Source organism: Sylvia atricapilla, chromosome 6, assembly GCF_009819655.1.
Source record: "Sylvia atricapilla isolate bSylAtr1 chromosome 6, bSylAtr1.pri, whole genome shotgun sequence".
In the NCBI taxonomy this organism is placed as follows: domain Eukaryota; kingdom Metazoa; phylum Chordata; class Aves; order Passeriformes; family Sylviidae; genus Sylvia; species Sylvia atricapilla.
In genome coordinates, this window is record NC_089145.1 from 21,612,437 (window position 1) to 21,625,190 (window position 12,754).

Sequence of the window (12,754 nt, forward strand, 5' to 3'; positions counted from 1 at the left end):
GGTCAGGTGTTGATTTTGATTATTGCGTGAAAAGCAGCTGTGACTTGGAAAAATCCAATTAGATAAAATGGCTTAAAAAATCTTTTTAGCTAAATTGATTACTGGTTTTAAGGAATGGCATTTCATGATGTCAGCTAACTGATAGTACAAGTAGAAGCTTCCACGGTGTGCATTGCTGTGCATTAGTCTTCTCTATTATTTGTGTTCCACATGCTTTGTAAGCAGAGGCATTCCCACGTTCCCTCTGTCAAGTTCTCAAAGCCTGTAGGTGAGGTGAGAAAACAGTTATCTGTGGAATAACTTCTCTTACTTACATGGTCAGAATTAATTCACCTATTTCCAGCAAGGAAATTCCAATTATAATTATGCTGTCCCTTGGAATATGAGGACCCAGATTCATCGGTACCTGGAATGTAGTGCTGCGAATTGTCCAGTGAATTTTTTGTAATTAGATGTATTTTGGCATCCGTTACTGTCGTGTCCATGGCTCACATGAAAATGATACTTAAATTTGTGGGGTTTGCTATTGCCAACTCTGCATGGCACCTCTGAATTTCATATTTTCCACTTGTGTTTTGGGGAATCACTGAACAAGTTTTTTAGTGAACTTCAACATTGTTTTAAGTGCCAAAATGTAGTAGTGGTTCGATAGTTAACAGCAAAAGTAACAGTCTCTCCCTGTCCAGCAACAGGTGGGAATTGTTGTCCCACTCTGCATTGCACTGGTGCAGTCACACCTTGCGTGCTTTGTGCAGTTTTGGGTGCCTCAGGATAAGGACATTAAACTCTTAGGCTGTGTGCACTCCCAAAGGAGAGCAACCAGGAGGGCAGAAGCTCTTAAGAGTAAGACTTACAAAAAGCAGTCAAGGTCACTCAGCTCTTCAGCTTAGTTCTGAGGAGACCTCATCCAATCTTACAACTTCCTCAAGCAAGGCACTGGAGGGGTAGGTCCTGATCTTCTCTCTCTGGTGACTGGTGAGAGGACATGAGGAAATGGAATGAAGCTGTGCCAGGGAAAGTTCAGACTGGACATTAGGAAAAGGTGCTTCACAGGCAGGGTGGTCAGTCACTGGAACAGGCTCCCCTGTGAAGTGGTCACAGCACCAAATGTGTCAGAGGTCAGGCAGCATCTCGGCAGCACTTGGAGGATTCCTAAGTGATTTATCAGTTTATTGGTAGAACCACAATATTCTTAAATATTTAAGCTTTCCTCCTAATACCAAGAACTTACTAACAGGGCAAAACCCTTAAACTTCACTGCAGAGCATTCCTTTGCTTTAGTTTTTCAGGATATTCTTCATTAAGTTGTTACATGTTATGAGAACCCATGGATCCTCCATTCCAACTTGAGATCCTCTGTGATTCATTGGCAGTGGAAACTTCTGCATGTTACGTGCTCCGGGGCCCTCACCACCTCAGATGGGCTTTGCTGGCCCTCCTAGTGAGGACAGAAGGCTGAAGCAGGTGCCTTCACATGGGTGCCTGGTGGAGGGGCCCAGTCACACCCGTTGCCCAGCTGGCTCCAGCCTTGCTGCTGCAGCCCAGGTGCAGTTGGCTGCCTCAGCTGCAAGGGCTCACTGCTGCCTCCCCACCAGCTTTCCGCACACCAGAGCCCAAATGCCATTTCTGGAAAGTTGTTTTTCGTTCATCCGCAGCCTTTCCTACTGCATGGTGCTATTTCATCCGTGGGCTTGTGGTTGCCTTCATGAGATAGGTCCCTGTCAGCCCATTCTCCACCACCTTGTCGTGCTGCAGCCCTGCAATGACCACACTACCTCGTGTTTGCAGAGGACACCAAACTTGTGGTTCTTTTTTATCGCTGTCAGTAGTAAAGAGCTGTGTTAGTAACGATTGGTATTGATCCCTGAGGGATGTTGCTGGTGGTCAGCCATTGTTGGACCTTGCACTGCTCATTGCAATGCTTCCAGCACAGCAGTCTCTGACTGGAAGTGGCTGCTGGTGGCAAAGAGTGGTGATATTAATTAGCATTTATATGATTTAATTTTGGAAATATTAGCATTATTAAAGTCTGAAACACATCTTCAAAGATACCAGCTTTTTAGAGAGGTATAGGCTTGGTCCCCACTTGGACTACTTCAGTTTATCTGAGTGAAGCCTATATAATTAAGATGTAGGCAAAACTTAATTGATAGTAAGACCCAGACAGTCCCACTGCTAAATGAGCCTCTATCTGTGGAAATGCAGATGAGCACCAGTGATTACTGACTTCCTTGTAGCTTTGAGTTTGCTACCGTGGGCTTTGTTTCCCTTGTTATACCGAAGTGCACTATGGATGAGGAGCTGACAGCAGGAGTCACAGATCCTGGCCTAAATACAAAATATAGTTGCTGGAATGTGTTGAGGGAAGAAAGGTGAGATTATTATACATTATTGACCTAAAATCTCTCTTAGGTGTTTCTCCTTACAGTGTAGCAATGCTGCAAGCATTTAATATGAGACTACATTCAAGCATTCAAGTGAGATTGACTTTTCTGTGACACAAGACCACAGGTATACCCTAGCTCAGACTGATTTCCTAGTGATACAACAACCTGGCAGCAGTGGCAAAATTAACACAGAACAATTTTCCATATATCAGCAAGATCTCATCTAGTACTCTCAGGAGTACTTACTAAGTGGGCTGTGTTGTTAAAGTTTCTAGTGAGCATTTCTAAATGAAAAAACAAATTGCTAGCAGTGCATGTAATATTTTGAAGTCCCAGCCATCAAGAAAAGAAGCCATCAAGTTGTATCTGTTGCTCTAGTAGCTGGTTTTCAGATCAAAGACATCATTCTCTGGATCAGTTCATGTTCTTCTTTTAGTCTGAGTCTACCTTCAAATGTGTGCTCTTGCAAAGCTGGGGACTGAGTAATCGTCTCTCTTTAATGAGATTATATCTGCTCAGTGCACATGTTTATAAACCATTTCACAACTCACAGTATAAAGTTCAGGCTAATATATAACTGATTTTTGACAGCACTTGTCTGCCAGTAGGGAAGCTAGTCACTGTACAGAAATACTAGTGTACTTCAAGAGAAGAGAGAAACCCAGCATAAAGAGAGGACAGGCAATTGTCAGGTTAAATGCAGTGCAGAATACAGTCATTCATGGCTTTAATGGTGGGGACCAACTGCTACCATGGCTCAGAGACCTGACATACCAGAGCTGAGGCAGGGTCTTTCTAGAGATGCCTTGATGGAGCTGATTAAAACTGAGCAAGCTAGTGGGGACTCAAAGGACTGCTTTTTTGTGGACTGCTGTAAACTGAAGAAGTTAGGTCAGAATAATTAAATTAAAAGAAGCACAGAAACCTTCCAGGCAGATGATCCAAAGCAGGACTGGGAAAGTGATGTCAGTAGCAAAGACCCCCTGGCACGGAATCTGACTTGGCAAAAAGTTGGTTTCGTTTTAATGTGTTGTCGTGTGTTTTGAAGTTCATGGGAGATGATCTGGAGAGGAGAGTCAAAGAGCAGTACTGGCTAGTTTATTTGGGACTAAGACAACCAGCTGCTCAATGAATGTGACATCTGACTTTCCTGCAGTGCTGTGTTGTGCCTCACTCTGGCTTAGTGCAGTAGAGATGGGAGGCAATACCTACCAGTTGTTCATTTGTTCGCAGATTTGAGTGCGAGTGCACCTCGAGCAGCAGCAAGGCAAGCTGATTCATGGATGGCTTTGGGGCTAGTTCATGCATTGCTCTGTCTGACACCTGAGGACACATGTAAGCTAACAGGTTGAGATGAGAGCAATGCTCCATGTGCTCAAGAATACAGGAAAAGCAGCCATCTAAACCGAAGGACGAAGGAAAGCTGAGATTCTAGTGCAACCAAATAAAAAGCTATTTCTTCTTACAAAAGCAAGTTCTGTGATACATTAAGTAGCTACTCTAGTTCTGTCTTGAAAATGGCAGGTGAATGTTTGCTTTGCTCTTACTCTAAAGGTTAGTTTGCTTGGTTGTATGAGCTCTTACTTGACTGAATTTCTTATCCTTCCAAGTCTCTTGTGTGCTAAAGAACAACAAAAAAGGAAACAAAAAAACCCACACACATACATTTAAAAAATGGTTAATTTTTACTGAAGTGTGTAAGGTAGAGCCATGCTTTCCCCAAAAGAGTTGTCAGTGCCTCCTTATGAGGATATACAGAAACACCTGGGCTGGTTGGTTTGGATGTTCTGGTTAGGTATTATCCAACCCTAGGGTGTTGAGCTGAAGCAGGATGGTTCTGAGGCATAGGTAAGGTTTTCCTCAAGAAAAGGAAAACTTGTTCTGGTTTAGAACTTCTCTCTTGTTCACCGGATGACCATAGGCCATCATGCAGTATGAAAAGTAGTAGTTAAAAAACACCCAACCCTTTAAATTTTCTGCCTCTGCATAAGTGTAGAAGAAATTTTTGAACCTGGACGTTTTGTGTAGTGCATTGCTGAGCTGCTTAATGTCCTTGTCCCAGGTGAGGATTTAGAACTGCACTTCACCAGCACTACCTGCTCCCAGCGGAGCACAGCCTTTGCATTTCTGTGTCACTGTGAACATCATTACTAGATCCGAATTTATAAAAATAGGTCTGGTGGTAGCCTGTATGTGGCATCAGAAATGCAAATATTTCATTCAGTGGAGAAGTAGCTTCCACTGCTCTCAACTCAGCAGTCAGAGATTTGCATCTGAGGTGGAGGAGCTAAGAGGCAGATCCCAAGGGCTGCTGAGCTGCAGCTGTTGGTGGCCGTGCCCCTCACACCTGCCACAATCCAGCAGGGAATCTTATGCCACGTTTTGACTGCTGACAGAAAAGCTTTAGTGCAAAGATGTCTGGATTTAGCTGGGCGTTGCAGTACCTGGCAAGGTGGTTCAGGCTGTGAATCCAGAATGCTGTGGCAGTGGCTCTGGCCATGTCTATGCATGTCCTGCTCATTCCTCAGCTCCTGGTGGTTTTGTACAGCCTTTGTCCTCTGGACACAGCGTGTTCCCAGGTCTTGTTTCCCTTAGGATCCCCACACTTCAATTTCCTGGCCTCTGATCCTGTGTTCTGTCACCTTTTAAATAAGGGTTGGACAATCTGCAAAGATGACACGAATCAACTGTTTAAAACTGGTTATTCTGTGGTGAGAGTTACGCTTGGTGCCTGGTATGCCTTCTCTGTATTGTGAGCTTCACAGCTGAAGGGTAGCCTTGGAATTGGCCCAAGCACATGCCTCCATCAAGACCCCACCAAAGCCCAAAAGAGCAAAGTCAGCAAGACTGAAATCTACTGTTATTTCATGTGCCTGCCTGCTTCAAAAATACGCTGCTGGATAAAGTAATTTTCCTTGAGGTTTAACAGAAAAAAATAATAGGTTTTCTGTTGTTCATTTGCTGAAGAAGGTACTGCTCAGGGTTAATATTTTTTAGATATCTTATAAGTCTAATAATTAGTCTTCCTGTCTGTATTTTCAATATTGAAACACTTGAAATTTTTAGAATTTGGCAGTGAGTACACATCAAGAATGAGTCTGCTTCTATGAAAAAAAGTACTTGCATTATTACTGATGTATACCTGAATGATCTCTCCATCTCTTGTTTTGATTCGTCTGAGCATCTGGCTACTGAAGGCTATAAACCTTACCTAGAATATACAAGTTGGAAATTTATACCCTTATGTATGACCTGCAGCACACTGGACACATGGTGTTCCAAGTAAAGTCTTGTTTCCCTTTGATGTATTTAGGTGTGTTACCTAGGGTATTCACGGCTTGTGTGATCTGGGTTGAGCAGAGCTACTCAGTAATATTGCAACTTTGTTAGGTTTTATTTCTGAAGTGCTACAAGTGTTTAAAATTTGTGTTTTCTCTCTAGCACAGCTAGTATTAATAATATCAAAATACCTGGTGCTGTTTGCTAGCAGGTTCTGCAGCAGTAAGCTTTTAAATGGCTCAGTACTTATAAAAACTCATTTCAACGTAATTTTTTTGTGTGAATTTTTCAGCGACAGTCTTTGGAACAATTAAGTATCTTCTGACACTGCCTACTCATCATTTGGATGAGTCAAAGAATTTATTTTCCAGTTTTGTAGTTCAGCTTGATGCCTAGAGAGTCTTGCACTATGGATTTTTTGCAGCTTTCTCAGAAATGCCATGTCGCATCATGTTGTAGTGTAAGGTATCTCAAGACAGCGAGAATATACCCAAAGACAAGCATCGGTTTTCAGATTCTTGAGGCCCCATCAAGACTGCAGGAAGTTCCAGCCTGTTGGAAAGGGAATTGCCTTTATTTTGTACAGTGACAAAACATCCACTGCCTATAAAACAAATATGGGGAGCCCATTTTTCTGTATTCCATGATTTGATACAGTGTGTTTTAAAGCTTCCTTCTCTAATAATCTGCCTTCTGCATGTAGTATAATGCTTTTAGTTATTATGCTTTAACTTATAATGTTAGTGCAGAGGCACTAACAGCTGTTCTCTTCTGATGTGCCTGTGCCTCAGTTAACAGTGGGGTTTCCACAGTACTTTAAAAAAAGCTTACTTAAAAATAGTTGACTGAGGCATTCATCGACCCTCATTTCAAAAATTTACTTCCTGGTGCAATGTAACTGGATTGTTGGGAAAAATATGCTGGAAGGTTTGGCAAGACTTACAAGTCTAATTGCTGAGAGACTTTGATATATGGAGGTAACATAGGAGACTCTAAAACTTCAGGGTTTGATTCAATTTGATGTCTTTTTTCATTACACAAATTCTGTGTGTTTCTTGCTGAATCAGGTTCTTGGTGTACTTTGTGACAGTGAATAAATTTGAACTGTGCTTTATAAAGAAACTTTCACCTTTGGGCAAAGTTGAACAGAGAACACTTATTCTAGAAGTGTTTTACTGGCAGGCTTTCTGCAATGTAACTACAGTAGCTGTCAAAGTTCAAAGAAAGCTTTTCAGCACAACTCTTTTTTCCCTGTTTACTGTATTGGAATTGAAGTCAAATTCTTGCATTTCAAACGCTTCATCTTGCATGTTACAGTTTCAGCACTTTGGAGGAAGAGTAAATGAGTGTGTTGCTTTGCCATCAGCCAAACACTAGAGTTAAAAATGAGTTAGTTGGACAAAGCATCTGCAGGAGGCTCCACTCTCCACACTGTGAGGCTGTGTTTGCTGTGTGGGTTGACGTCTGTTCTGTTTCATCCCAGAGGAGCCTTGTTGCTTACATTTCGAAAAAGATTATCTAAGTCACTATATCTGTGTATTTTTCACTTGTTTGCTCTAATCGAATGAGGCACAACAGACTTGAGATCAATGTGGGAAGTGTTTGTAAGAGCACAAGCATGACTTGAGACTGAGTGAAACCAGTATCTGAAATCTACCCAGAGTCTTGTGGGAAGGAAGGGGCATAATCCAGAACAGTCTCTAGGTATCCATCAAATATCTTTTATTTGGACTGTTGTATTTCTGACTAAAGAATTATTTGACAGGTGAGTGAAGCCCAGAGGGCTTTTCCAAATCTTTGGGGTATGTTTCCATCTCTTTGAATTTTAATAAGCAGCAGCTCATAAGAAAGTTCTGAGGCATTTTATGTTTTTATTCAGGGTATAATTTTCCTGTTTTGGGGATGTGGCTGCACAGGAAAGCAGGAAGATGGCAGGTGGAACTTGAGCACAAGCAGCATGAGGGAAGTGTGAGCATCCATGTAACAAGCCCTGCAGGGCTTCAAGTGTGTCTTCCTGATTTCAGCACATCCTGCTTCCCACTTACCTTTACCACTGCTGCTCCTCATATCTGTGCTGTGCAAGTTATGCAGATGCAAACCTTTGTTTACAACTTACTCACTGTATTCTTCATGAGGTGTCATTACAAACACAGTATTGGTGCTCTTCATGGCTGGGTACGTCAGCTTTGTCTTTTTCCTGCTGTAGAAATGGCTGGCACTGTGAAGAAAATGTGTTTGATAGAGGGGGGGATGTTGTAAAAAGCTAGATAATAAACTGTAAGTCTTGACAGTGTTGCTTACTGGATCTGAGATGAATAAGTTTCAGTTCAAAAGCCATCTGTCTGTCACTACAGAGAAAGGGAGTAATGAAGAGCTTACCAGGTGCCTAGCAATGCTGCTTTATCACTCCTCAGGTGCACGAGGGAGAGAAAGTACAAGAGAAAGCTCAAGAGCTTGGATAAGGAGAGATCACTCACCAGTTACCACCACAGGCAGAAAAGACTCAACTTGAGGAAATTATTTAACGTATTGCAAATCAGATCAGAGTAGGGTAGTGAGAAATACAAGCAAATCTTAAAATTACCTTCCCCTAGCCCATCCTTTTATTCCTGGACTTAACTTTCTTCCTGATTCCCTACCTCCTCCCCCCAGGTGGTACAGGAGGATGAGGGGAATGGGTGTTGTGGTCAGTTCATCACACAGTGGATTTACTTCAACTTCCTCCAAGGGAGAGCTCCTTCCCGTGCTCCAGTGTCTTTTCCACAGGAGAAAGTCCCCCATGGACTCCTGCAGTATGGTTCGTTCTCATGGGCTGTCACAGGGTCCCTCTAAGATGCCATCTTTCAGGAACAGGCTGCTCCGGTGTGGGTCCCCTGGAGGGCCACAGGTCCTGCCAAAAATCCTGCTCCAGTGTGTGCTTCCCACAAGTTCACAATCTCCTTTGGGTATCCACCTGCTCTAGTGTCCTCCCTAGGCTACACGTGGATCTCTGCTCCCTGATGGCTGTGGGCTGCAACCTGCTTCATCGTGGTCTTTAGGGAAATCTCTGCTCTGGCATCTGGAGCAGCTGCTCTACTCCTTGTCCACTGACCTTGGTATCTGCAGAGCTATTTCTCTTGCATATACTCACTTCTCTTTTCTCCCCCCAGTAACTTCTTTTCCCTTCCTAAATGCGTGTTATCACACAGTCAGTGATGGGCTTGGCCTTGGCCAGCAGTGAGTCCATCTTGGAGGCAGCTGGAGTCTTCTCTGTTGGACTTAGGGGAAGCTCCCGGCAGCTTCTCACAGAAGGCACCCCTTGCCGTGCAAACCCAATACAACTACTAAAATTCTGTGTTAGGAGCTTTGTGTTTACACACTGATAAGCTTAACTTTCTGCTAGGCTGGAGGATTCTGCTGTTATTAAAAAGTACTTACTTGCTGGTGACAAACTGAGTCAAATGTAAAGAGAAAATCTGAAGACTAAAGAAAAATATCCTTATCTGGGATGATTTCCTGGTGGATCGACATAACTTCATTAATTCAGTGATGTTGCTGTTTGATTGTTGAAACTTTGGTTTTTGCTGCCAGATAGTAGTTGATGGGAGTGTGGTACTTAGTGCATTGCTTTCCTGTCAACCCACTCACACTGGGTTGGTAACATACCACTCCAAATTCTCCAATACTAAATTCAGACCTCTCATGAGACTGTCTTACCAAAAGTAAAAACAGAAGCCAACCCTGAATATCATTCTGTTTCTGAAGGAATGATAAGCCAAGATCATTCATCTTTCAGAATAAGGTTTTCTGGCTGGTGACACCTACATAGCTTTCTCCAGAAATGTCTGCCCAGATGCTGTTTGTCACTGAAAGTGAAGCTGATAGTTGACTGTGCCCTCAGTGACTGTGTAGTATCATGCAAGCAGCCTTTAGATTTCAGATGAGCAGTGCTATTTTGGAATGGGTGATAAAGTGCTTTAAACACAGTGAAACTTATTTTCTTTGCAAATTTATCTCTCATTCATTTGCACATACCACGGTAGTTTCTTCAGCAAATGAGGCATAAACCATGCTACATTCAATGCGTAACTCGGGCTTTGTGTGCAACCAGTTCAAAGTGAGGTGGGGCCCCTAGGAGGAAATATGACCATGAATGATATACCATAGACTTTAATACTTTGACTAACAAAATAGTTAGATTTTTTTTGAAATTATGTTTTCTGTGCTTCTCTGCATCATGGTGGATACTTGGTCATCCTTTATTTGCAACACTTGAATCCACAATCTCCATAATGTAAAAATGGTCTGATGTCAGTAGCACCCATTATTTTCTATTCATCTGCTGATATAAGAGGATTAATTTGCTAAGGGAGAAAATGAATTATGTATAACTGTTTGGACTGTATAGGTAGCTGCCCATCAAAATGGCTCCATACTAAAAGAAGCACTGCAGCTTTTGCTTTGGAAAGGAATGCTTAGCCAAATTAGCCAAAACCACATTTAGGGTTTAGTAAAAGGAACAAGTGTTTCTATCTCAGAGGACAGGGTCCTTACTCAGTCAAGAATCTTACAACAAATGTAGACTTCATAATCAGTAGTCCAAGGAAACTAGATTTGAGTTTCTTATGTGAGTCACAACCAAGAGAATACAGCCTAAGGCATAATCTGTTGACAGGACACATTAGGATGACCAGAAACTATTCTGGAGATGCAGTTCACCATGGTAAGAGTGTGTAACAGAAATTTGTCCAGGCTACTCAGAAAAGTGACAAAAAAGGAAGAACTGGAGCTCAGGAAGTTCTCCTGCACCTGTACATATGGCAGACTTTTCCATTAAATTGTTATCAAGTTTGCACAGATGTCATGGGGGTGGACAGCCCATTTAGATGTGTCAGTGCTAACAAACAGAGAAGTGCTCACATCTTCGTGCATCAGCTGGTTCTGTATTCTGAAAGCTTGAATGGAAACTGAGTAAATCCAGGAAAAACATCCTAATGTAGACCATCTAAAAGTAATGTTAAAAGTGTGAGATGTTGCTGTCCTTGTCACCTGGTCTTTCAATCCTGTCATCACATATCCTATTTCCTTGCTTCTGTTCTCCTGCTCACTGAAACCTTCATGAACTAATTTAGTTTACTAGTTCAGAAAAAAGCAACCAGGAGGGAGCTATATTCTCTTCAGCTCCTGAGTTTTGGTTAGCTTCCAGGAGATCCTGGTGGTCACCACAGCTGGTGTGCAGCCAGTGTGCTGCTCTCACACTGGCACAGGGGAGGACACAGGGCTGCAAGCCTGGAAGTGAGCCTTTGCATCAGCTCAGTTGCTGATACACCCCCTTCTCCACTGGAGAACTTTTCCCCCACACAGTGAGGCAGCAGAGTTTGACGTGAGGACAAGGCTGGAGTGTTTTGGCTGTGGGGTGAAGTGCCATCATTTACTGAGCCCAGCTAGGGGCTGATGTGTAACTGCTCTTTCTGTGACCTGCCTCTAATGTCCCTCTTCATGGAGCTGTTGTGCATAGCTATGGAAGCTGTAGCATGGTCTTCTGTAACAGAGTTTTCAGTCTTCACCTGCTTCCCTCTTGATTCTATTCCTTTGCTTATTAATCCTGAAGGCAATAGATCCTAATGGTAGGCCAGTGTGTTAAATTAGTTGCAGAGAGAAGTTGAAACTGAACTAGTTTATGTCTTTTGAGGCATGTGGTGGAGGAATTTTAAAGTTACAAAACAAAATAAATTTCTGCGATTGCAGTTTAAGGTATCTAGTATTTCAGCAGTAGGTACTCTTTGGTGATGTTTGTTGTGGAAATTTACTTGCCTCTTAGGCTTAGAAATTGTATGCCTGATTAAGTTAAATAGGTTTAAAGTTAAAGCATGGGTTGAATTGGATTCTCAAATGGCAATGTTGTTTGAAGTGTGGATTTTCATAATGAACATATTATCAATGTTGACAGAAAACCTCTGAACAGACAAACTGTGACTGAATGAACATAACTGCCTTCTTTTAAAATCACTGTATTTAGGTGTATGTCTTGTATGATGGACTGTTAAAATGTCTTACAGGTGGATTCACCAATGAACTTGAGAAACCCACACGATTTGGTAATACTAATGAGACAAGAAACAACAGTTAACTACCTCAAAGAACTGGAGGTAAAGCATAACATTTAAGTACTAAATAATATCTGAAAATACAGGATTTTTTTTCCATAGACTTTATAGTGATAGTTTTAGATGGGGAAAATAATTTATTACTGGCGAAGTTCTTCTTCAGTGAAAGAATGAAAAATTTTTCAGATGTCAGTAATTTTTTTGCCTCAAGTCTGCCTAACTGGTCTCTAGTTGTATCCTTCCCTGTCGTTAGCCATAAATCCTAACATTTTTGCATAAGGTCACTAGATTCTGTTGTACTGTATTCCCAAAGATCATGGAGCAAATCATCTCTGTTTTTCTTCAAGCCAATTTATTATTGAGAAGGGATCTAAGACCACCTTTTGAAAAGGGCTTTAATGAACTTTGAACTGATAAAGTGAAGTTTAAATAGAGTAGGGGTTAGGTAAGCAAACAGCTCACAGCCCTTCTGGCCGTGCACTCCTTTCTTGTGCCAGCTTTGGTTTTATCAGATTGGGAGAACTAACTAAGTGGAAAGCTAGATGGACACCAGAGGTAGCTTTAGTGGAATGGGAGAAAGGTAAAATAAGCAGGACTGCCCCAGGTGTCATTGTATTCAGCCAGTCTCGTACTCTTTTTGTGGTGATAGACGTTGTAGCTGTGGATAGAATAATAAATGCAAGCTTTTTTGGGTGTGGGTTGCGGATGTGGAAATTACTAATGTCCAGCTTGTGGTATATGAATGACTTTCAAGTTCTTGTACTAATTGCTACTAGTGTATATATCTCTATTGTTTCACAGTAGCATATAATCAAATGTGTATGGCTGTTACTGAAAGTGCAGGTGTTCTCATTTCACAGGTACTCATGTACAGTACTATTCACATGTACTCATGTTCAGTTGTACTTAGCACACTGAACAGTTAACATGACGACGATGATTTGTTGCAATATTTTGTATTATTTCCACAAGCTCTTACAGTTGAGAAAAGGGGGCCAGATG

At 41.9% G+C, this 12,754-nt stretch overlaps 1 protein-coding gene across 1 annotated transcript in view; it reads left to right on the forward strand.

Annotated features, from left to right (window-relative positions):
• TTC17 (tetratricopeptide repeat domain 17) overlaps positions 1 to 12,754 on the forward strand; it is a 55,616-nt gene that overhangs the window by 1,396 nt on the left and 41,466 nt on the right. Inside the window, exon 2 of the mRNA XM_066321053.1 lies at positions 11,705 to 11,794. Coding sequence (XP_066177150.1) covers positions 11,705 to 11,794 — 90 coding nt within the window. The remainder of the gene's footprint in view (positions 1 to 11,704; positions 11,795 to 12,754) is intronic.